This window comes from Gallus gallus, chromosome 9 (genome assembly GCF_016699485.2).
Source record: "Gallus gallus isolate bGalGal1 chromosome 9, bGalGal1.mat.broiler.GRCg7b, whole genome shotgun sequence".
NCBI lineage: Eukaryota > Metazoa > Chordata > Aves > Galliformes > Phasianidae > Gallus > Gallus gallus.
Genome location: NC_052540.1, coordinates 16862353 through 16887297, shown reverse-complemented (window position 1 = coordinate 16887297; position 24945 = coordinate 16862353). Strand labels below are relative to the sequence as shown.

General features: G+C 38.6%; 1 protein-coding gene and 1 long non-coding RNA gene across 3 annotated transcripts in view; one reads left to right on the top strand and one right to left on the bottom strand.

The window, feature by feature from the left end:
- CCDC39 (coiled-coil domain containing 39) overlaps positions 1–14721 on the bottom strand; it is a 20756-nt gene extending 6035 nt beyond the window's left edge. Inside the window, exons 1-16 of the mRNA XM_422777.8 lie at positions 14601–14721; positions 14147–14266; positions 13272–13418; positions 12071–12229; positions 11031–11123; positions 10816–10944; positions 10050–10241; positions 9125–9228; positions 8644–8776; positions 6853–7047; positions 5981–6145; positions 5383–5520; positions 4963–5171; positions 3389–3512; positions 2458–2617; positions 1242–1348 (exon numbers count right to left, since the gene is read on the bottom strand). Coding sequence (XP_422777.5) covers positions 1242–1348; positions 2458–2617; positions 3389–3512; positions 4963–5171; positions 5383–5520; positions 5981–6145; positions 6853–7047; positions 8644–8776; positions 9125–9228; positions 10050–10241; positions 10816–10944; positions 11031–11123; positions 12071–12229; positions 13272–13418; positions 14147–14266; positions 14601–14711 — 2286 coding nt within the window. The 5' untranslated portion in view covers positions 14712–14721. The remainder of the gene's footprint in view (positions 1–1241; positions 1349–2457; positions 2618–3388; positions 3513–4962; positions 5172–5382; positions 5521–5980; positions 6146–6852; positions 7048–8643; positions 8777–9124; positions 9229–10049; positions 10242–10815; positions 10945–11030; positions 11124–12070; positions 12230–13271; positions 13419–14146; positions 14267–14600) is intronic.
- LOC101749252 lies at positions 12276–24945 on the top strand. 2 transcript variants are annotated; one of them, XR_005862159.2, is made up of 5 exons: positions 12276–14236; positions 14339–14953; positions 18118–18186; positions 19972–20041; positions 22376–24945. It is a non-coding gene; the product is annotated as an uncharacterized LOC101749252 (long non-coding RNA). The 2 variants fall into 2 exon arrangements; XR_005862158.2 differs by lacking the exon at positions 22376–24945 and adding an exon at positions 20807–22285.

Sequence of the window (24945 nt, the reverse complement as noted above, 5' to 3'; positions counted from 1 at the left end):
TAGTTTTAATTTATGAAGCGGTTCTGATATCCTTTCAGTTATATTACTTTGTCAGAGGATCTGTTATTGCTACTACTTGTTTCTAAATGTAGCTCAGGAAAATAGCAGTACTGATACTGCAGCTCTCAGACTGTTCAGTGGATAAATACTTGCATAAAGGACTACTAATTTCAGTATATTCCCATTGACTTTAAAGGTATGAATACTGAAATTACAGGCACGTGTTTCCAGATGTGGCTGTGAGTTGTGTCTACAATGCTTTATGCAGTGTAGTACTGAACACTGCAGTGCCATACTTTCCCTTGCAAGCTATCCCCCCAGAAATAACATTCTTCATTTATTTCCCACGAGAAGGGATGGGATGCAGATGCTAGAGTGAGTAAAATCAGCTCTGTAAGGGTGGTTCTGTTTTCAATAAATAAATAAAAAGGCAGGAAAGTATATGCTTTAAGAGCTCCCCAGAATTTATTCCACAATGAAGACAAACCTAGCTTAAGAGGCAACATATCTGACACTGAAGAAGAGGGACAGCTATGCTACATGGAGGTAAAATAAGCAAAAAGAACATTGAGCTACAGGGCTTAGAACAGTCATGTGGGATATAACAGCATGCCTTAGGTTTCTTCTGCTTAAGGATATCTTAACTTTGATGTGTGATATCTTAGTTAAGTGATGCTATTTCTTAAGGGCCGCCTGGAGTGCTTTCTGATTACGAGGGGAGCCAAGAGAAGTCCCCAGTGTGGAGCCTGAACACAGGTTATCCTTCCCCTGCTAAGAATCACCTGTCTTTCTCTAGCTAAACTGGAATACTGTGGAGGCAAACTGGAACACCTTTAATGCTGACAAACAAAAAAGTGCCAGAGGCAGCAAGATGGGTTGATTTTTAAAACCTGCAATACTGGACAAGTTGATACAACGTGCTACAAAGATGTAAGTAACTGCTATCTTGGATGTCAGCACAGAGCATTTTTCACCTTGAATGTGGAATTTCAAATCTGCAAGGTATACGTGACTAAAAAGCCTGCTGTTCAGTTGCAACTCAAGGAAATGCAGATAAGCAATTAATTTTTGAAAGCCTTACATAAAAAAAATAATTGCATATATTGATACAAAGAGTAAGTTGTAAAAGAGAATGAGGCAAAAGCTGTTCCAGAATTTCCTCTTCTTTTGATGAGATGGTTTGTATGGATTGAGCTACGTGTTGCAGCCATTTCTGACTGGAACTTTTGCTTGTGTTTTACCTGGAGGTATTCCTGAAGTTCCCTGACTTGTCTTCGTTTGTATCTGTATTTTTCGTCAGCAACCCTTTTCTCTTCTTCTAGTTTCAGTTTTTCCTCATACTCCTCACCTGTGATCCCAAAGAATGAGGCAGGGTTGATGCTGAACAACTAATGGTACACAACACAGTTTTCATTTCAAAATTAGTTGTGCTTGAATGTAATTGCCCTGCAGAATATTGCTACGTTAGTGTTAAAGTATTATAGATACCTCGAGGTTTAAGATATTTTTGTAATACTCCCTTACTTGTTCCAAGTCACTTACTGGCTTTATGGAAGATAATGATTTTAAATCCATTGTTTCCAGAGCCAGCAGAAGACACATAAGTTAAATATCTTCTAGGATTAAATTTATATAATAGCTCATAGTGATGCTTTTTATAAGCTAAATAAAGGAATTTCCACTGGAAAAAAAAACCAACCAAGTTTATGACAGAAACAACAGGTGAAGATAAGTTCTAGAATGTTGAGATTTCTGATATCCAAAAAAGTTTATAGTTTATTATTTTAAGCTGCTGACGCTACCTTAAAATAGTGCAGTTTCTCTTGCTTTTCCTAATCATTTTCCTAGATGAGAGGTCACTACTTTCTCCTCTCCCATTCCATGTGAAAATCAGATATGCTAGCTTAGCTAAAGGACCTACATTCACTAGAGTGCACGTACCTTAGCTGGCTGTAACTGAGATAGAGTTGCAGTCTAGTTGCTGTGGGTATTTTGTGACCCAGCTAGTTCAGGTGACACCAGAAGATTATCAGTGACATTGTTTTGTTTCTGCAATTTGAGCTGGTTGCAGTGTGAGATGCAGCAGTGCAGGGAGAGTAGTGCTTTTTGTACTGTGCAACTCTACATACTTCACTAGTCATTCCTTTCTCCCGGTAATGACTTTCCCAGTAATTATCTTTATGCTCTGCTTCCTCTGAATGTTTTTTCACAGTATTTATGTAGGCTTAGAGGATGTTCACATAAATCAGATGGAAGAATGTGAACATTTTCTGTGGTTACTCTGCTCAGCCTTGCTGAACTAATAATAGTAGTGTGTGAATTTCACTCCCTTTTGCTACTACAAGTTTAGTCTCTGGCTGTGATTCATTCTTTTGTGCCACTGAATTTCCCCACTGTATAGCAGTTATACCATCATCTATAACTCATACAGCAAACAGTAATTTACATTTTACATACTTGTCTCAGTGACTTCCTTGAAAGAGTTTCGGTAATTGCTGTTGCAGTTATTAAGTATTTGCAGAGTGTTTTCAAGAGCTACAATTTCATTTTCAGCTTTGCTGATCTTTGCATCTAAATCATCACCTTCACGCTGAAGTGCTTCCTTTTCCTGTGCAGCCTGAAAATAAAACTGGTATTTTATGTGACTGAATGCATATTAAAAACATTAGGACAATTATACAGAGAAGAATACGTTCAATATTAAAATCCTAGGTAAATTCTGAGGTTATCTATGTCAGGATTGGACTGAGATCTGAGTTACTGGAAGCAGTAGGTATTTTACAGTACTAGAAGCTGGATGCATGTAAGTCAGTAGGTCCCAATGGGATTAATTCCAGGTTCTGAAAGAAGGGTTGATGTTTCTGTGAGAACCCTTACAATTATTTTTTCAACAGTCTTGGGAACTGGGAGAGGTCCCAGCTGATGGGAAGCTGGGAAGAGTCTTAATTTTTCAAGAAAAGAAAGAAGATTCTTGTAACTGCAGGCCTCACAGTCTCACTTTGCTGCCTGATAAAATTATGGAGACTACTCTGGGAGTTACTGAAAAACATATCAAAAACAGTGTAGTCATTGGTTATAGCCAACATAGGTTCATAAAGGAAAAGTCATGCTTAACCAACTTACTTTCCTTTTGTGATTTTTTTCCTTTGATAAGGATACTTTCCTTTTGTGACCAGGTCACCTATCTAGTTCACCAAGAGAGGCCAGGAGATAAAATCATCTTGAATTTCAGCTAAGAAATCAAGAAATGCATAGATGTTGTACTGAGGGACATGGTTTAGTGGGAAATATTGGTGATAGGTGGGTGGTTGGAGTGGATGATCTTGGAAGTCTCTTCTAGCCTTGGCGATTCTGTGATTCTAAGTTGAACACAAACACAATAATATACCTTTATTACATAGTAGGTCTGAGTTTTCTCCTCTTCTCCTTCAGGTGGCATCATGATAACAGTAAGAATTTCGTATCTGCATCTCAGTTTATCGATTTTATTTAGGCGATCTTGAAATTCAGCACTGAAGTATTATGGGGAAAAAATGAATGAGATGAGCAAATGTCTGTCTAACAGTGCTCTATGTGCAGTTCTTGCTGCAGCAGTTTAAATTATTGTTAGTCCTGCAGCCTGCCCCTCTACTAGGATGCAGGCAAGGCAGCAGTTGTGCTGCTCCTGGTTTTTTGATGCTTTCTGTCTTCTCCCAGCCACAGTCACCTGTTTTTCTGATTATTTACTGTTATCTCTCAGTTCTAAAATCAGTCAAATTTATTTTCACATTTCAGATCATAGCGTTATGAAAGGCTGTGCCACAGTCCTCCCTGGAAACATTTAAAAGTTTGGCATTTAAATCCTGCAGCTGCACAAGCTGCCCCCTGCTGATACTATCTTAATATTGCCACTCCAAGATGAGAGTAAGCAACAGTAAGCAATAACCCCAAATCAAATTACAGGGAAGTATCAATTAGCTGTGTAATTATCAAAGGAAAAAAAAAAACAAAACCACCCATTCTGCACTCTTGGTGAGCAGTTAAGCTTTAGTCACACTAAATCATTCTGATTTCCTATTGTGTGGGGTGCGGTTAGCAGAGGAGTGAATAAAAATCCTGCCAGATTTCAGCAGTTCAGCTGCTAAAGCATTGATTTTTTACTAGATACAGATAGTGGTATTTAAGAGTTAAAGCCTGTTCCAAATATTTCATAATGATTATTGCAGAAGAGAAAAGTTTTTCTATGTGGTTGCTTTATCAGAAGGTATCTTCTGTATTATAATACATTGGCAGGAATTAAGATCCACATAGCTGAGCAGATTTTTTTTGCTATACTGAACAGATAACTAAGTGCTGTTTTTTTAATATAAAAATAAGAGAACACCCATGCTAGATGAGCCAAATAAATTAGTTTTATCAAGACCTCTTCAACAACAACTTTCATGTTTTAAACACTTGGAGTACTTTCTCATGCTCCAAACACCGTCTGCACGTTTCCTGATTATTTTGAACAATGCAGGGTTGGACACACAACGTGTGCTTCAAACAAAATGCCTGCAACTGGCATTTCTTCTCGGTACTGTAGAGGATCTTCAGCAACATAGTAAGTAGCAGTCTCTCGTTGACCAGTGATAATGGACAGCAAAGCCAGAGATGCTGCCTAGTGGTTAATGCTTGCACGCCAGTTTTCAGAGAAAAGATTGCTTGTTAGCCTTAACTGTGTCAGTATGTGACTGACAGCAAGACTTACTTCACTCAATTCCTCCAACTGGCAAAATTGGTTAAAATGCCTCTCTTTTTAAGCAAGCTCACATGTAAAAGGTACTTGATAAAATCATTTTAATTACTTTGTTTTTTTCTCATTTACTTCGAAGATGAAGGAACTAAAGGATGATTGGTTAGGATTTTCAGGGAAACGTAGTGTTCTAAATTGTAATGTTGTTTTTGAGTTGCTGCACCAGAGATTTTGAAAATAATCATTACCTTATGCGTTGCCGTTCCTGATCCACGAGTCTGATCTGGGAATCCAGCATTGCCTTATGGATCTTAATTTCCTCAGTTCTTTCTGCTATGGCTTTCTTTAACTCCAGCTTTTGTTTTTCCAGTGTTAGAACCTTCTCTGTCTTATGACAGAGTGTATCTTGAAGACGCTTTAATTCTAGTTTTAGGAGATTATCTTCAATCATCATCTCCTATCAAATGCCAGAAAGGTTTCAAAATAAGAAAGTATCATTTTCAGGTAAGATAACAGTGATGAAAATGACTTCAAATAAAAATTTGGGATGGAAGGCGTAAGACAATAAATTAGGGGTTTGTTATAGATATAATGTAGCACCAGGAGACAAACAACCTTCAAAGGACACAAATAGTACCTTGTATTAGAAAAAATACAAAATACTGTACCTGCTTAATGGCTTTAGCTTTTTTTAACTCTTGATCTGATTTCTCATTGAAAAGATTTAGTTCATCTATCTTGATCATCAGACCATTTGCTTCTTCTCCTGTCTTATCCATTGCTCTCTTGATGAAATGGACATCACTCTGTTTAATTCAATTTTAAGTTATATTTAATTGTTATATTTAATTTATTTCTGTTAATGGAAGTTGCACAAAAAACTACTAGTTTATTTAAATGAAAATAATTAAGTGCTGGAGCCAGGTGCCATAATCATCTTTTGTCCATATGTCCGTATTCTGTCACATGAGCAGTGCCTAGAGCACTGCAGTCCTAATGCAGAGTGCTGTTGCAATATTGCTGCCATTGCTTCATTTGGAGTCTAGTACTTAATTCTTATTTATGCAATATAAGTATTTCAGCCAATAAGGCAATACTAATATAATCATGTATTTTGGTCTATTAAAAAAAACAAAAAACCATCTGCAGTCATGTCTGGCCATGACATTGATATTCTTAGTTCATCTTCATAAAACTACCTGACTCCAATAATACTCCAGGCCATAAACATATAACACAGTCAACCTAACGTTCTAATGAAGTTACCTGAAGTTTCCTGTGTTGTGCATTTAAAATATCATATGCACTTTTCTTTTCTTCTAAGGCTTTCTTAAGTTCAGCAACTTTTCCTTCCAGAACTTGTTTTTCATCTGCATTAACCTCCCCTTCTAACCGTGACAGACGTCTCTGCACTTGCTGAATATAAAAATCCTGTTAAAATATTTGAAAGTGAATTCATAGTCTGAGATAAGCAATTATAGCCTTCCCATAAAGCTAGAATGCTGGATCTAAATGTTGCTTTAGGATAGTCACCTAATTAAGCTATTGTTTTATAATAATTTATGGCTTATAGACCTCATAAACGTAAAACATATCAGAATATTCTTAGATGACTGATGTGCAAAGATGGCTCAGAAGTAATCTGCTAGAAGAATAACAAAGCATGCTCAGCAGTCTGCTCTAAGGGAGGCTTACAGCATAGTTGCCATCTTGCTGTTACCAGCGGATGCCAATATAAAAGAGCAAATTTTCAAAGTGGTGCATAGGAAATTTGCACAAAATCCAATTAGTAAATAAAAGGATTTTGGCATGTACCTCTTGTATTGCTTTAAAAATTTACCCTGAGGTGTCCGTGGTTCACAGGGATCAAAGAAAAAAACTGATTTGAGAAATTAGTGGGAAAAGTAGCAGATCCAAAAAGTGACAAAATACACATGCACATAACATAGGTGATAGACAGCAAGTTTCAGTTAGTTCAATTTTACCAATACATCTAGAGACAGAAGTGCAGACTGCAGATTAATACTGCACAGCATTGCAAGAATTTTGAGATACGGACAGGGATTACAGAACTTGAGCAACTTACTCTCATTACACCCTGGGAACAATCAGAATAGAAAAGTGTATTCACACTTTACCTGGTTATATATTAACTCCTGTTGTTTTAATGCATCTGCATCAAGTCGGCGCAGACGGCTATTAAGATTTTTAAGTGATGCTCGACTTCCCTCAATTTCTGCCAGAACACACTTCTCCTTATCCTTCTGCACCTTTAGCTCTTGAGTTTTCTTGAAAAATACTTCTTTTAGGTGGTTCAGTTCTGCTTCTTTTTCCTAGTGACAAATTAATCGTTAAGTAAGTTGTGAAGATTTATTAATCATATGTAGGGAGATAAAAAATTTCATTATTATACCCGTTAATGAGAACGTGGAATTTCACTGGTCTTCAAAATGGCTGTCAAGAAAAATTTTTGACTTCAAGAGAAAGGGTTTTTTGGTTTAACTTTGATCCTACCCTGCTATTATGTGACCTTAAGTACACATATTTAAATCACTTCCTTATCCACAGAGGTAAGTTACCACTGACACATCGATCAGTGCAGTAAATGAGGTCTGAGGAGGGTCTGTTAGGGCAAAGACAATGCTGAACATTTCAGGTAACCAGGAATGTTATGAAACAGAAAAGGATTGAAGTGTTTTTTTAATAACCCTAACAAGAAGGCAGCTCTCTACCTTCCCTTCCTTCCTCCACTCCCCACCACCACCCCAAATGACAAAAGACCTTCCAAAGCTCAGGCAGCTCAGTATACTTGTTTCTTGTAAGGTACACTGCAAGAATGAGGTAAGTGGCATTGCATTCTGCTGCCTTTGAGAGTCCTGTTCTGAAAGACTCAATTGCCTTTAGTACAGCTCCAGTACAGAGTCTGAATATGCACATTCTAATTAATAAAAACACTACAAAATTCACTCTTCAAATTGATTAAAAGTGTACTTCTTCTTGACTTTATAAGTATACATTGTGAATTTTGCTTGTGAATGATCTTGCTGGCTTTAGTAACATTGTAGGATGAGTTAAATCCTTTAGGAGTTCGTAATCAAATTTGCCCATCAGAAATTTTTGTAGTTGAACTTGACAGCAAGTGTAATTCCTAATCCAAAACTCAAGATGGAAAAAGCAAGCCTAAGTTTAGTACTGAATCTGTTAAGGACTATAGTATTTTGCACTGACTTCAGTAGGCCCTGGATCATACTCAATCAGAGGAACTTAATTTCAGAAGTAAACTTTTTAATTTCCCGTGTCCAATTTTGAGATATATTTCTGAACCTACAGAAAATACTTACAGATTCATCAACTGAAATTGGATCAAGGTTTGACCTTATTTTCATAGTCTCTCTTGCATATCTAAACGATTGAGAATTTTTTTTCCCTCTCTCTTTAAATGTGGTTGTAAATAGCACAAGGATATTCAGTAAGCTTCGTGGCACAACAGTGTATTGGCAGAGATAGAAGAAGAAGTATCAGGGAACTAAAGCGTAAAATGGTGAGATTTCATCCACATTGTTCCTGTAAGTATCTCTTCACAGTAAATTAATAGATGCCACAAAAAGTCATGTGTAGCTAATGTTGATGGAAAGCATCTTTCTGACTAATACATTACAAATACTGTTCAAGAATAGCGCATCCAAGTTAAAATACTACCCTGAAGCTCCAGAGCTGCCAAGCTCAGTGTCATCTTAGGTTATCCGCCACAGACGCGAGCAGAGAAACCCTGCTAATGGTTTAGCCACCCTGGTAATAGTCTTAAGTAGAAGCAAGTAGGTTTTTCATTTTAATGGAGTGCTTTATTATTCCAACTTAAGTGTTTGTTCTAGAAAGAGCTTGCAAATTCAAATGAATCCTCATTTGTAGAAGCCATAAAAACATTTTACCTTGACAGTTTTCTCTTCTTCCCTTAGCATTTCTTCCATCCTCAAAGCATTGTCTTCTGAACTGAGTGTCTTCTCAGTTACAAGCTTCAACTTATTGGAAAGACCTGCATTCCTTTCTTTAAGAAAGCTTAGTCTAAACAAAAATAGATGATTTAACAAGTTGCAAGCATGTTGCACTTAGAACACTGCTAAAATTAAGTATCATCACGTATCTTACTGAGCAGCTGCCTAATAACACAGGCTGAACTGGAACCTGTGACAACCAAGGCCCTAGCTGGATGTTTCACTCCCTTTAAAAACAGTGATTACCAGGAATATTTTCTATCTAAGAAATTACTGTACACAGGAGTAAAATAGACATGAAGTAACCAGAGGGTTGGAGGCTTTAATAATTAACATTATTTAAGGTTCTTTGCTAGAAGAAGGATCGGATTATATCTGTAATTCTTACGAACTGTATTTTTAAAAGTCTGTTTCTTACCTGGCTTTTTTTTTCTCAATTTCTTTCTTCATATTAGTTACCTGCATTCTTAAAGACTCGAGATGAGCAGCAGTTTTGTTCACAGTGGATTTCAAAATGTCCAGCTAATAAATTAATTAGGAAATCAGTACGTGAACCACCTGCTATGGAAAAGCTATCCAAAGTTAATTCAACTGTATTTTATTAAATTTTTAAATTATTAAACTTTTAAATTGCCAAGCTTGCTGAGTAGCCCAGTAATACCATTTTCTTAAGAGAAAACTTCCTCAGATAATCTAAGTGTATCCCTTCTGCATAGATTCATGAGACTTGGACTACCTCCTGGAACAACTACTACAGATATTTAAGTAATGAAGCAATGCGGCTCATTTCTAGCACTAAATGCAGATGAAATATAAGTATAAACAGCATCAAGCATTTCCGATTCAGAGGGCAGATTTATTCTGTTGCCTTTGATTAGAAAGCTGTGAGAAAATGTTTTTCAAGAATTTTAATCTGACTGCAAGGGCAATCAACGCCCATTTCTGGCAGTATAGGACAGGAATTGTTTGGAAGAAATTTCTCTCGTCTTTATACATTACTGGAGTCTAAGTACAGTAAAGGCAAGACACATCTGAAGCATCTAATAGTGTTAGATCATTTAAAAGAAAATGAATTCATTTAATTCCAATGCCACAGAGAAGACAAGCTCATCTCAATGGCCGTATGCTTGCTTTTCTTCACTGCTGTCATCGAAGGGATTAAGTTCAGGTTTAAGATCCAAATAACCTAGAGTAAACTGGGAAGAACAGATGTTTTGTTGAACTATTGAAGAGCCTAATATGTGAACAGGAAAGTAAATGCTATTCATGTATTTCCTCCATCTAATCAAAATAAAGAAATTATAGCTTCAGTCTGGTTTCCTGAACTGACGGGGCATCCTCACCTCGTTCTCCAGCTGAACTCTGTAAGTATCCTGAGTTTGATACTCTTTCCGGAGACTGGTCGCTTCCCGCTCAGCAGAAGAAATTCTTTTTTCATATTCCATATTATTAATAGTTTCATTCACTAAAAAGGAAGCCTTCTCTTTCAGCACACTTTCTTTCTTTCGCATCTCCTGTTTTAACTCTGCTAGTAGCTAATGGGAGAAAAACACTTCAGGCTTTCTTGCATTATGTAAGATGTGTTAGATTAGAGCAAAACCAAAAGACAGATTACTTTTAAGACTTCTCATACGTTTGTTCACAGATGTAGAAATGCTAACTCCCTCCAATTCTAAATGTTCGGTTTTCTTTCCCTTTCTTTATATCACAGCCCAGACATAATCCCCTCACTGCTGCTAACTGTCTTTGCGCTCTAAGAAATAATAACACTCCATCTTGTTGCTTCTCAGATTCTTAGGTGATACAAAAGAGCAGTACTAAAACTGGCACGCTTTGCATTTTCAGACTGGAAATTAAACCTGATACAGCATCAAGCAGAGCACTATTATTTACACTGAGAGAGAATGCATTCAAAATAAATTCTGACTACATTCCAGACATATATGGACTTTGAAAACACCTTAATAAAATACAGAGGTCAACACAAAAAGAACACTAAGCATCTAAAAAAACCAACTAGTCTCATGAATAAGTGCCAAAATTTCTCTCAATCTCACAGATAGAAAAGTAGGCTGATACAGTGATATGAATCAGGCAAAGCAGTTTTACCAAAGCACAGTGGTCAATCTGCTGATCTCTTTTTTGCATCTGTTGTATTGCATTCTCCCACTGCCTGATGACTTCTTGCCTTTCCTGATGAACTCTGCGAAAATGTTCAGCTGTCTTGTCAAGCTCCATCTGCTTAAAAGAAAGCATCCCTATGATTTTTTGTTTTAAAAAAAAATTGTACGTAAAAAGATACTTCAAGAACCTCATGTACAAACCTGAGCAGTTATGGTTTCTGTAAGCTCATTATCAAGAGCTCTGCGTTTCTGATTTGCTTGCATGGTCAACTTTTCTACTTGAAGGATTAGTGCCTGAAATGAAATGATATGAAAACAGACTGTATTTAAAAGTAAATATATTAAAATATCTTAAATTTCTAAAGCTCTGGAGCAACTAAGGATGGAGTTATTGAGGCATCCATTTTACTGTATTTTAGAGAACAAAGAACCTAGCCTCCCAAATTTTTCTTTGTACAAGAGGCCATAATCTTATGTCCCTTAGGTCCAGACTGGAGCAAGACCAAAAGAACCTTTTCACCACGTACATAATGTGTTTGTGGACTCCTCAGCACCAGCTGTTTTGCTCAACTCTTCCTAGCATACCATGTGACTTGCTAATGGGGATGTTATCAGTGAAACTCTTCATCTAAATTAAAGTTCTGTGGTGAAATAGTTAATGAGTAAAAAATCAATTTTCTCCCCTCTGTGTTTAAAAGCTAAAAAGAAGGCATACTTCTAAATTAATACTGTAGTTGAGAACAAACCATTAGGATGTCTGAACTTGTGATGGGAGATTTATACCATCCTTCATTGCTCTTTAATGAAATAGCAATATTTTATACTAAGTAATATTAAAAATTTTAGTTCTAATAGGAAAATCTACATTACTTTTCCAAATTTGACTCACATTATTGAACAAAGTTCCCACTGAATTAAGTGTAATTGTCAGCTGTCTAATTTTTTTATTTTACTAGCTATTTGTACACTTTCTCAGAAAACTTCAAACTTAAATGTTACCCTTACAGAGAAAGAATTTACTATCTTCACTTATGCCTTTCATCTTTTGTCAAACGTATTCTCTCTTACCTTTGAAATGAGCCTTATACAAGTTTCACTCTCGTGCAAATTAGAAATCATGAGTTTAAAATGTACAAAATCTCAGTCTTACCTGATCTGACAACATAACAAAGTCTTCAGATGCTAAAAACATATATGACTTTTTGGTTTTGTTTCTGAAAATTGCAGTCATCTCTACTTACTCCTAGTTTCCCTTCATCTTGTTGTGCATACTTCTGGATTGTGATAATATCGTTATCTTTGCGATTTGATTCCTTTATCCAACTCTCCAAAACTTCCTCATCGCAGTTCATCTGTTGTTTTAAGCTTTCCAACTTCTTCGTGGTTTTATTTATAGTATTCTAATAAAATTTGAAATAAATTTAAGGGTTAATATTAAATAGCTAATACTTTCTTTGATTAGTAATTGAAACAACTGCTTCAAGCACTGTAGCAAGTTTACACACATCTTTGTCATCCACAGAATCGATAAATAGGTTTGAGTTATTTTTGTTTGTTTTTGTTAACTGTGTCCAATAATTGAGAAGTGCTAATATATGTCCTAAAGAAGAAACAAGGCAGTAAGTTATCAGAAACCTAACATGCAAATAATTTTAATCAGAAATGTCAATTCCTGGCAAGTGATACCCATGTGCAAGATATTTGTTCCACATAATAAACTGATCTGAGGCAACACAGGGTGAAGTTTCTCCCTCACACATTAGCACCTAGTTCTTAGATCCTTATCCCGTGTATGAATTTACAAATGGTCCCGTATGACTGTGCAGAGACTTCCTGATATAAACATGACAGTATCTGAATGCAGCTGAATAGCAAAGATATCTTCCTTCTGCTACCCTGCCTGAGAGAGTGGAGAGTGCAAACTAATGAGAAGAAAGAGATCATGAAAAATAAAAATGTAAATGATTTGTAGAAAAATAAGAGACTGTTCCATAAAATATGAAGATACTGTAGTTATAAGGCATTCAATTTTAATATATATATATTTTTTAATGTAAAGCAACCTTTGCATTTTGAAATCATACCCTGATTTTATTGTATGGGGGAAAGAAGACTTGCCATCAACAATCTAATCTGTAAACAATAAGGAAAATAACTTCCAGAGTTATCAAGATAGGGATATGGATGTGTGACTGTGTATCGGGCATTAAGAATTGAAATCTTTCAATATCTAGTTAATATTTGCTAAGTTTGGATCAGTCTGTGCAAGGAGAACCTCACTGTCATTCTATTTACCTTATTATGGTTTAAGAATTTTAATTATAAACAGCTATCTGACTGTTACCTGACATATAATATTACTTCTTTAACTGCAAGTGAGGACAAAAGTAATAAAATTTAACTGCAATACAGAAGATCTTTTACAAAACTTCTGAAACTTACTTCTTGGCTGTTTTTCTTTTCTCTTAAAGAAACGGTCTCATCTTCCAGACGTTTGATCTCACTTTTAAGACGTCCATGTTCTCTTTCAGCAAGGGCTTTAAAGTGTTGTTCAGTTTCAATTTCATTCTCTCTGGCTTTGTAAAGAGACTAGAGAATAACAGAGTTTAGCATTTTACAACAGACAACAGGCCCTCATCACCAATGAACCAAAAGAGATGACGTGATTTTGTCATGTAAATACATTCATCTGTAAATATTATATATATATTTATACGTGCGTTATATCAGATAACCCCAGATCAACCATGTATAGCCCCAGGAGCCTGATTCAAAAATATTTCACCCAACTTTCAGGATATTGATCTTCCAAAGTCTTAATCTTAGTCTCTTAGAATAAGTCTTAATCTCACAGCAGCTTTATGTAAGATTCAGGAGGTATAGGGAATGAAATGCTTTTATTGTTCTGTGCTGAGAGAGACCACCAGGCTGGCCTACGGCAGTATACTGTCTAATCTTTCTGACAAAGTGATTTGACAGGATTTTTCTCATACATAATACAAATCTGTCACTTCCTGGAGGCTTCTCTTGCACGGTATGTCCTGCCTCTTCTAAACTAAGGTTTAATCTAAACTGTGTCCTTTTTGGCTTTTTTTCCAGGTACCATCATTTGATCCAGGACGGTCTTTTTATGGACCATCAAATGCCATCACTGGGGGCCACAGTTAAAGTTGTGTTTCTTGTGAAAGTCCCAAATGAAAGGCCAGAGGAACTCCTGCAAAGCTGCCACGCAGGCAGAGATGCCAACCACAGACGGGCGCTCTGTCCACAGCTCTGCCTGAGGATCAGCGACACACCCGTCGGGTGTATCAGTTTACCTGGGTGAAGCTGAACTCCTGTCTCACGTTTTTCAAGTGAGATGTCATCGCTCCCATTCGCTCTTCAAAGTCAGTCAGCTGATTTTGCAGGTTCGCTTTTTCTTTCTCCATCTTCTGCAGCTATTTAAGAGTTAGAACTGTCAACGAACCGTTTGAGGGGAGTGCTTTTTACCTGCAATTTCTTGTTCACAGAAACCAAGTGAAAGGTTTAAACATTTTTAACAAGCAGCAAAAGCGCCAGACCCATTAAGTACTGCTTCTGCTCGAGGTAACCAGGATTGCCCCAGACTCAGACGGCGGGCCGGCATCCAGCACCGGCCAGCACCCAAACGTATCCCAGGCGCTCCTGAGCTCCGCGGGCCGACCTGACAGAGCCTCCCGCGCACCCACCGCCGTGTGTGAACCTCAGCTCTGCCCCACAGCCACAGCCCCACAGCCGCAGCCCCGCGCTCACGTCTTCCTCCAGCGCCCTGTTCTCCGCGTTGGCCATGGGCACGGCGTAGCCATCGTCCCACTGGAGCTCGGCCAGCACCGAAGCGGTGGAGCGGCTGGCGGTGCTCTGCATGGCCGCAGGTACGAGGGGAGGGCGGCCGAGTGCCTTAGCAACCGCGTGCCCCGGTAACCAAACGGGAAGTGCGGAGCCGGGAGCCGCCTCCCGCCCCGCCCGCCCGCCTCGCGGGAAGAGCGGCTGTGCGCGCGGCGCTCTTCGCGCCTCAGGGCTTGCGTTTCGCAGCGGACCGGCTTCTGTGTTTGTCTGAGAAGAAAGAAGTTTGTCTTCTGTGTGACGAGACCTCAAAAATACAGCAGGTCTTTTTCAGTTTCACAGTTATTTATTTATTTTTGATTTCTCTCTGGCTCTAACGGGCAGAGTGGGCTGCTTTTTACTGAGCAGAGGGGTTCTTGCTGCGTGGTTGGTACCACAGGCAGCCCAACTCCTCAGAGCAAAAGAGCTGGTTAGCTTGTTAAATTGGTGAGCAAAAATCTGCCTGCCTCTTAAGGTTTATGTTCTGGTTTGAGCTTGTATGTTTGTGATGTGGGAAAAGCAAGGGTTGCAGTGTGAGTCCTTTGCTGGTTGGTAGGAAGGTAAGGGAGAAGCTTGCTGTCTGCTGGTACGAGATCCAGAAAGTTCTAAGGGCTCGCATCCAGTCACAAGCGGGGCCGTTTGTAGAAGAGTTATTTGAAGGCAATGTTACCTGTAACTGCTCATAACCTCACTGAACTTGAACTCCTCAGGCTGAAATGCCTTCAGTTGATAGGCTGCTAACAGCTCCTCAGAGTCCCACCTGGTTCAGTGCCCTCTGCCCAAGCGTGCTCCATCACAGCTGGGGTCAGTCCATGTGCACAGCTCACCTGTTACTGATAATAATAGATTGCCAGGAGGTGCCTGCTATATGTCCTGTTTCTGAACGGGCTGCTAGTTTTCCCTCTTAACAGACTTCTTGAACCTGAATTTATTTATACTTGTGGGTTGGGAAGCTTCCTCTACCACTGAATTTGGTTGTTCCTGGACGAGGAAAGGCATTCCAGTCTTTGAAGGAAATATAATCTTGCTGTAGAAGCCCTCTGTTGGTAACTATCTGCCTCATTGTCTGCTTGAAACATCAACCCAACTTTTTCTACAGCAGCAGAAGGCAACTCTCAAGGAGAGATGAAACTAGGAAGAAGTAGCTGTTAGGAATCCAGCCTAAAGAAAGATGACTTTGTATCCTTAGGAAAAGATATCCTTATAAGGTTGAATAAGTACTGCCAGGTCTTTGAAGGGTTGATGGGTGAAAAGACATTAAATAAATTAGAGCATGATTAAAATGTGCTTGTTGGAGAAGGTTTGGAGGAGAAGGGGTTTGCAGTGAGTTTGAATACAGAACGTGGTTCTGTGGCATGATAGCAACAGCAACCATAGTGAGAAACAGTGATCTTAGTAGACATCTGTACGTAATGCTTTTGGAGAAGAAAAGGTCACTAAAAAACAGTGGAAGTCGGGCCTGATGTGAATGCATTAAAATGGCAACATGCCCTTGTTTGGAGATGATTGCTGGTATTCTGCTGTTGGTTACCTCACTGATCAGAGCCCTGAGAAAAGTCACTCAAGGTCTTTACAGCACTGAAAGAAAACAGGAAAACAGTGCTAGGAGGCAACTTGGGTGTTTACAAACAGATGAACGCTGCAGGAAATCCAGTGCTCGAACTGACTGAAACAGATAGGTCACTAGGAAGGTCTCTGTTGTCTTATGTGGCACACGGAGTGGTTCTAAGTTGTGCTGAATCATATTTTTGAAGAAGCAGGCTTAGCAACTCTGGTATGCAGCAGGCAAACATAGTGGCTTGAGACAGTAATTAACTGTACACAGCCTCCTGTGGTTGTGGTTCTGTCTGCCCGCTGGATGTATGAAGTTGTGATTGCCTTTGTTTTGACCTCCTGGCCATACGCTCTCACAGTGATGGTGTCAGTCAAGTCAGTATAATGTGATTTGCTGTTGTGAAAATAAGGCAGAACCTGCACCTGTTGGGAAGGTGCTGGGTGAAAGGAGCGCCTGCTGAGGGCTGTGCTTTTTTACCTGCTGGAAGTAGTGCACCAAGAGCTGGATACACAGATTACAGTTAGATGGCCTGATGGAAAGGTTGATGGTAGAAGCTACCGAAGAGTAACAGGGACTGCTGTGGTACATCGTGTGATATGCATGAAGGGCCCCTTCTCCCCATACCCAGGATAAGAACTTTCTTCTACTTGCAATGTGAAAGATAAATACATCTCACAACACATCTCGCAGGGATATTAAATTAACATCTGTGATAAAATGTGGTAGTGCAGTGGTGACCTGTTGTCATCCAAACAGAGCTTGTGTGCTCATAATGAGAGACCACGTAGCGCTTGACCACAAGAAAGTAAATTACTGGGTAGCTGTTTATCATTAGGTGAGCAGTTCTGTTCATAAGCATTCAGCAGAAAAACATTAATTTATAATCATGTAATGTGATGTGTACAGTTGAGAAGCCAGATCAAAATCATCTTAATGCAGTTAAAACACATACCAAACTTCTGAATTTTTGTAACCATATGTGGTCTGCTGATATTTAAGCACAGTACTTATATATAGCGTCTGAGATGTAGAAAGTGCCTTATGAGTAAAGCATCATTATGCAGTTTTCATGGAAATTCTGTGCTCCTTTGCTTGCTGGTTGCTGGCTAAATAAATGTCTGTGATGCACTTTTGTTTGTATGGCTTTTTCCTTCTTAGCCCGTGGAATTATCTTCTGTTAAGTGCAGAAATTTTTGGCAGAGATGCTGATCCAGCAGATGGTGCTGCACGTCTGTGTATTTCAGGGTGATGGTTTTGTGTTTGGTTTGGTTTTTTTTAACAGTTATCAAACTCCTTAGTTAAAAAGGGAAATGGAATTTCTGTTCTAAAAAGACCATCAATAAATACACCGAGGTTTTGCTTTTCTTATAAAATGTATTGATGTTATTTTTAAGGCTGTGAGGAAAAACAAAAATAATTGGATTGTGGCAAACTATTTTCCTGTTTCAACATTCCTTTTGGATTAGGTTTTCGGTGATGTAGACCACTATGCCTATTTGTTCAAAAGACATAAATGTGAAATCACTGTTTTATTGCATTTAAAATGTGTTCCTCCTCTTTTACCTCTTATGGAGAGAGAAAAAAAAGTTTCATTTTTCATTTGTTCCCAAGTTTTTTTAAAATTCTCAAGTTCTTCTGATTTGTTTTCTAGTAAGCCATTTCTGTTATCTGAGATACAGGAAGGCCTGGAGGCTGAGTGGTCTCCTGGAAAAAAAAAAAAAAAACAAAAAAAAACCAAGACCAAATTAAAGGTCTGTTGGATTATTTAAAACTAAACCAACACAGCCAGTTACTGTCCCTTAGTCAGTATTTATAATAAATTTCATATTGAAGTCCTTTCATCTGTAAGTCTTGAGATGTTTTTAATGGGATATATTGGATCTTTTCTTTCAGATGGATGTACCAAGACTGGTAACACAATGGAAGAAACAAAAATAGGAAGAGACTGAGGAAACAGCAGTGGTGAGTAAGAGACAGAACGTGTTGGCAGCATGAAGGATGGAGAATCTGGCATGACAGTGGCTTACATATTGACTAAAAATGTTTTGTCTGTATTGACACTTGGATCTTCTAACTTGGATAGGAGAAACACAGATATATAAAAAGGTGAATTGCTCATAATTCAAGACAGATGTGTTATCAGTTACATGTAGTCCACTGCTAACCTGTGTCCGATATATACTGACAGCAGCTTTAAGTTGTTGATCTTAAGAAAAAAAATACAAGTGTAAGCCAAATACCTCTGAAATTTGAAGTTCAAATTTGTCACCAATAGATTCTCTTTGACCTGTTCCATAGTTTTTGCACAACTACGCTGGTAAAGAGTGTGACTTTTACTGTCACTTTACACAGTGCTGTGGTCGTGGGCTCTCATATTGTAGATACGGCTGCAGAGGAGAAATCAATATTCCAGCGCAAGGATTTTTTCTTTGAAAAATTATATGAGCCCCAGTGACATATGGTAATTTTCCCTTTACAAGTGGAGTTTTCAACTGGGGGACGCTACTAGTGTATCTGGGACAACAAATCCTTTCAAGCGTCGACAAAAGCTTGTTTTATGGCAGTGAAGGTTATGTGCAGTCCCCCTTCAGCACCAGCCAACAGAGGGCGCTGCAGCCAGTCATCTGCTCAGTGCCCAGTGGTTTAGGACGTACGTTTTCAAAACACTGTTCAGAAAATGTTCATGTAAAACCATTACTAGGTTTTATTTAATAACCTCCTAACCCTCTCTCTCTCTCTCTCTCTCTCCTCCTCCTCCCCTGTGTTCCTCTAATGCCTTTTACAGCTCTTGCTGCACAGCGTGAAGCCTTAGAGCTGTATTCATCAATGACTCACACCCTTGCTTAGGGGCCAATTTTCATGGAAGCTATATAGGAAAATCTTGAAATGCACCTATCTCATGCAGGGCACAAGATGATTTCTCTATTCATTACTATTCCAAAAGGACTTGTTGCCCTTTGGAAATGTTCAGATATTACTTACATTTGTGTGTGCATGCATACATGTGCAGTGCTAACTTGCATTTAGATTCAAGAGTTCAGAAAATAAAATATGTATTGTTGTTATTGTTGACACTAGTCAGCTGAAAGGCAGCTAAGGAACTGCTTAAACTGGGTGGAAGTCAGCAAATGTCAAAGAATAAGCAGCACTCTGCTTTAGATAAGCACAGAACTTATTAAAGAAATCTGCCTTTTGTTTGATGCTGTGATCAGAGTAGCCTTCTCAGGAATTTGGGAGTAAAGCCAAAGACTTACTTTAGGAGACTGCGTTTTACTTTTTCTCCCAGAAGTTATTCCCATAGGTCAGAGTTACAGTGTGCTTGTCAATCCATAGAAGACAGGATGTTCCTTTCCCCTAAAGACATCATATGTTAACTCAAGCTTTCAGCTTTATGGAGGATGGGGAAAAAAGGTCATAGACATTACTAGCCAGAGTGACCTCTCTGATTAAAACCCATCTGACAGGAAGGGAAGCTTTACTGCAGAATTGTCCATCAGAATAATTACATTTGGAAGGGTTGCTAATTATAACCAGAATTACTTTAGACAGTTCGGGGAAGAGACTGAGGCTTTGCTGCTTAGCATAAAGCCGTTTTATTTACACATTCACAGAGTAGCTTACATCACTACAGGATTAGACTAATTGCAACATTTCCCTGCAAATTGTTGTAGAAATGGTGTCATGCAATGGCAAATCAGAACTGGTAATTCCAAAAATAGCATTTCTTTCTTTTTGTTTCTTAAACAGAATGAAAAAACTTCACTTCTACAGATCAGGCCTGTCCAGCAACGTTCATTTCTACCTTCAGTCTGCTCAAGTGAGTTTCTCAAGAATGTGTGAAAGATTAGGTTTGGATATTGCTTTGCCTGAGTGAGTTTTGCTAGCATAACTTTTTGCTTAGTAGAAGTTTTCTCCACGTTAAGATGGCCTAAAGAGGGAGCATTGTTTTACAGCAGCACGTAGAATTGCAAAACTCCATTTTATATGTATGTTACACATAACAGGAAAGTTAGCTCTGTTAGAGCCAAAAACAGTGAATCTCACAAAGGCAGTCGCATGATAATTGATATAAAGATGGAGAAACAGAGGCACAAAGAGGTGAATTAACTTGCCTCAGATTGCCTGCAACACCAAGTAGGAGATGGGAATTCTTTACTTGCTGTGGTGGTTTCACTCTGAAACTACACCACAACCACTCTCTCACTCCTTGTCTTCAAAGAAAGATGAGGAAAGAAACATGGTGGAAAAGATTTCAAAGTTTGAGATAAGGGCAGGAAGATCCCTCACCAATTACTGTCATGGACAAAACAGACTCAAGGCAGGGAGATTAATATAATTCACTTCCTATTACAGACAGACTTAGAGCAGTGAGAAACTAAAAGCAAACTAAAAAACACCTTTCTCCCCCGTCCAGCCTGTTCTACCTCCTCTCCCTGAGCAGCACAGGGGAATGGGGGCTGTGGTCAGTCTGCAGTGCTTCCTCCCTGCTCCTTCATGGTTACCTTCTGTCCCCGTTCCAGCATGGGGTCCCTCCTATGGGATGCTGTCCTTCCCAAACTGATCATGCATGGGCTTTCCACAGGCTGCAGCTCTTCAAGAACTGCCCGGAGCACCTCCTGCCCTCCTTCTCCACTGACCGTGGTGTCTGCACAGCTGTTTCTTGCTCATTGTCTTATTCTGCTGTTCCCAGCTGCTGTTGCACAGTAGCGTTGTTTCCCCTAAATCTGCTCTCCCAGGGGCACACCCAGCGTTGTTTGTTGGCTCAACTCTGGCCAGTGGTGTGTCCTTTTAGGAGCTGGCTCTAATCTGACATGGTGCATTTCCTGGGCTCTTCTCACAGAGGGCATCCCTGCAGCCCCCCGCTACCAAAATCTTGCCACATAAACCCAGTATGTTTGCATTTTATTTTCAGACACAAATATAACACCCTATATGAAAGTAATTGCTATCCTGGTTACATGGGATAGCCTGTATCCAGTTCTTCCATTCTAAAGTCCATTTGTGCTGTAGAGAATATGTAAGGATTGTGAATGTATCCATAAGTACCATTCCACAGTTGAACTAATTGCCAGGCCAAGCAACGGACCACAGTAAATGGGTGAATAATTTGATCCAAGATGGATTTGTACTCTACCACACAGCCTGAAATTTTCTAATGCTTTTGGATTTGACTGTGAGCTGTTCATTGTTGTTTGAGCCTGTTATTTTCTATTACCATATTTTCTCTGGATATCATTTGTGTACCTTATCTTTGTATAAAAGGCCACATCTCTACCGTATTTCTGGGGAGTAGTCTGTAGAAGCATACAAAATTTACTGCTGTGGATCAAAATATGACAGATAAAGGTAGTGCATTACAAAGTTCTTGCCTTCAGTCATGCAGAAGGCTGTCTATGCTTCTGTGAGCAGTGGTACATATGTGACTACCCTGTAAGGGGAGAAGGGTTAATGGCAAACTAAGACATTTTCTGCAGCAAAAGCAGAGGGAATTTTCACTAAGCAATTACCTTTTATGTAATAAACAATGTCATGTGTTCAGTGGTCAATAAAAGGAGTTTTCTTGCCCTAATCCCCATTCATTTAACTTAAAATAATAATGCTATTAGTTTGACTAGCAGGCTGGTGTATTGTGAAGCCTGACCATAGATGTTTGCATGTTGGATTTACACTGCTAGCAGAGGTGTTACTGCAGCAGCCTTTGTCTTTCCTTTCCTTGAATAAAATTCAGTAAATAAACTTAGGCTAGAACTTCAGTGGCGTTAGGTACGTTTGGCAGATTTGTCTTTTTATATACTGCAGTTTCTTTGTGACACAATACACTGCTTTTTATTACGGGCAATTTTAGCTTCTTTTGACTGAAAATTGAGCTCTAATTACTAATGAGTACTTTCTAAAATAATTTAATCTTGGGAAAGAATGCACGTAACGTAATTGTTAAATATCTACTGGCAAGATAGGTAGCTTGTGCTTTAACTAACCCTGAGAGGAAGTTGAGGTCTGATAACTCGAGAAATGGCCGAAGCGATGATACATGATTAAAGTAATTAAGAATTTAAGATTATGACAGCATATCTGTGCTTCTTTGTAGTAGCTTTGACTTTCAAGGCATGTGATTTTTTTCCTTATGGATGTGTTGAATTTTTTGGTACAGAACAGCCACACAAATGAATATTCCATAGCTGAAAATCTCCATATCAGTTAAAGGAAACAGAAAAGGCCAGAGCTTCACGGCAGCACGCTCATAGGTGTTCCTGTGCTACAAATAAATTGTGTCCATCTCCTGTTCTTTCTCGTGAAATGCAGATACTCTCATCTCTTTACTCTTTTTTTGCTTTGGAGATGCGTTAATTGAAGAACACTTGCAGTCAAAAAAGAAAAATGAGGCACAAAATTCAAGATAAAGTTAATTGTACTTAGTATTCTCAAAGGCTGTATGCAGAAGAAGTGGAAATGACAAGCAGATCCTTTCCATATATATGTTTAGTATCACTTTTTTTTATAAACAGAGTAAAGGTAAAGCAAGGGCAATGCCATGGAAGGCCAGTGGCACTACAGTTGCTGGAAGAACTGAGCCCTGACCTCAGCCACAACTATTCTTAGCACTGCTGTAGTCTCAAGTAATTGCTATTTCTTCAGTTCCCCACTTTCATCTATGAGTCCCTCAGTGCTTGAATATTTCTTCTTCTGACTTAAGAAATTTTATTAGATGTAGGATTTTCTTTTCTTCCTCATTTTGGTAGTATTGAGGGAGCTGGAACAGTTATTACGTGTTTATTTCTTATCAGTTCTGTTTGTTTTTGGTGTTGTTGTTGTTGTTTTTTGTGGGAAGAAATTGGCCTTCTTCCCACCAGCATACACAGAGCCAGAAAATGCCCCACAGTTGTCATGGCAACAGCTTTTGATGGAGAATGGCACAAGGAAGTGTGGCAGGACCATCCTCCAGAGAACCAAAGTCTTTTGTTGTTCATCGTATAAACGTGTGTGGTCCCTTTTCTTCAAATGGTATCAATTTATGCATTAGGGATGATAAGTTATACACAGTGCAACATAATGAGATGGAGCTCATGCTTCAGATAAAAACATTCTAATATTTTCTCAGGCATATACTTATGGGCCCAAAGTGATCTTCTCTTCAGTGTATTTGTTCTGTTGTGTCCATATCCATAGAAAATATTGGCATAAATCACGTTTTTAGTATGTTGGGGCAGAAAGTGAGCTTGGCTTTCTTTAGTACATAGAACTTTTAGCAGTTGGAACTTTCTGATTAATATTTTTGATGCTATTCAATACTGAAGAAGAAGGACTTCTTTGGGTCTAAGCTACCAACTGGGTTTCTATGGTAGTAGTCTTCAATGGGAGATTTTGTTTCTCACTCTGTACAAACTTACTGAAAACAGTCAAACAGATCCTCTGTATCTCATCTGAACCAACAGAACTATGTTAAATTGTATCTGCTGAGGACAGTGGTCTGCATGAATTCAGTGTGGAAACCATCACTGCTGGAGTGCTAGTAATGATCAGAATCTAGTACATCCATTCTATCACAAGGGCAGAACCCAAGCAATTTTTTTATGTAGTACTGTTGGAATTTCTACTGCTTCAATAGGCAAAAGTTAGGATATCTTACATCTCTGTAAAACAGTCGGAATGCTCAAAGCCTATTTCCATGGATGCATAAAACACGTTACATTTCCCATGAAACTATCGATAATTTAATAATGTTTTTATAGGGAGATCAGGTGGTCTTGTTGCTGCACTCTTTGTTATGAAATGTTGCAGTCTTCATGCAATAGTTAGTTCATATTTCTAAAGTGCGTATTTGCTGTCATGTTTGCTATATGTACAGTAAAATATTATATAGTATAATATTTTTTAATTATGATCCTGTAGTTTTCTTTAAAAATACACCAATTTTTTAGATACTGTAAGGCTATATTCATAGTTGCAGTAATCTGTTTATTTTTTAAGATTTATTGGTATTTATTTATATTTATAGGCAGCAATACCTTGCACTTACAGCTAATTTAAGGTATTTTTTTCCCTGTTTTATTTTCTTGTCTTCACTTGGCTAAAAAACAAAAACCAGCAGAAGAAAAATCCTAACGTTTGCTTGTCAAAACAACTTCCAAACTATTACAAGCTGTGATATGCCTAGATTTTGGAGCTATTTTAATACTTATTTCTATTTCATGTAGCCAACTGTGTTACTGGGGAGTAAGGTACACCTACAGATACAAAAGACTGCCTATGATTTTAGACACCTTGAAGTACATTTAACTATGTTAAGTATATATGAAGTATCAGTCATATGCGTAAGATTCTGAGCCTAGGAGTACAGATGAAAGTATATACAATCCCTTTAGAAAGCAGAATATGTGAATTTGAAGTTGCAACATAGACACTTGCATGAAATGATCTCTCCTGACATGTCAGCTGAAATATCAGAAATCCTATTTCTAATCCCTTCCATGTAATATGGCATGGGGGACAGAGATGCATATCAGTCATAAAGAGCAACAGCACAGCCTTTCAGACAGGCTCAGCAGGCTGCCTGTAATTCAGTCCCCCTGCTCCAGCCTCTCCACCCACTGGTTGAGTCTTGTTGCCCTTCTAACAGCTCGTGCACTCCTGACACAATGGAGGGAGGGCAGGAGCAGTGTGGTGAAAAATCAGGCGCTGCAGACAAACACTTGGCAGCCTGTCCTTCCCCAGTGTCACAGT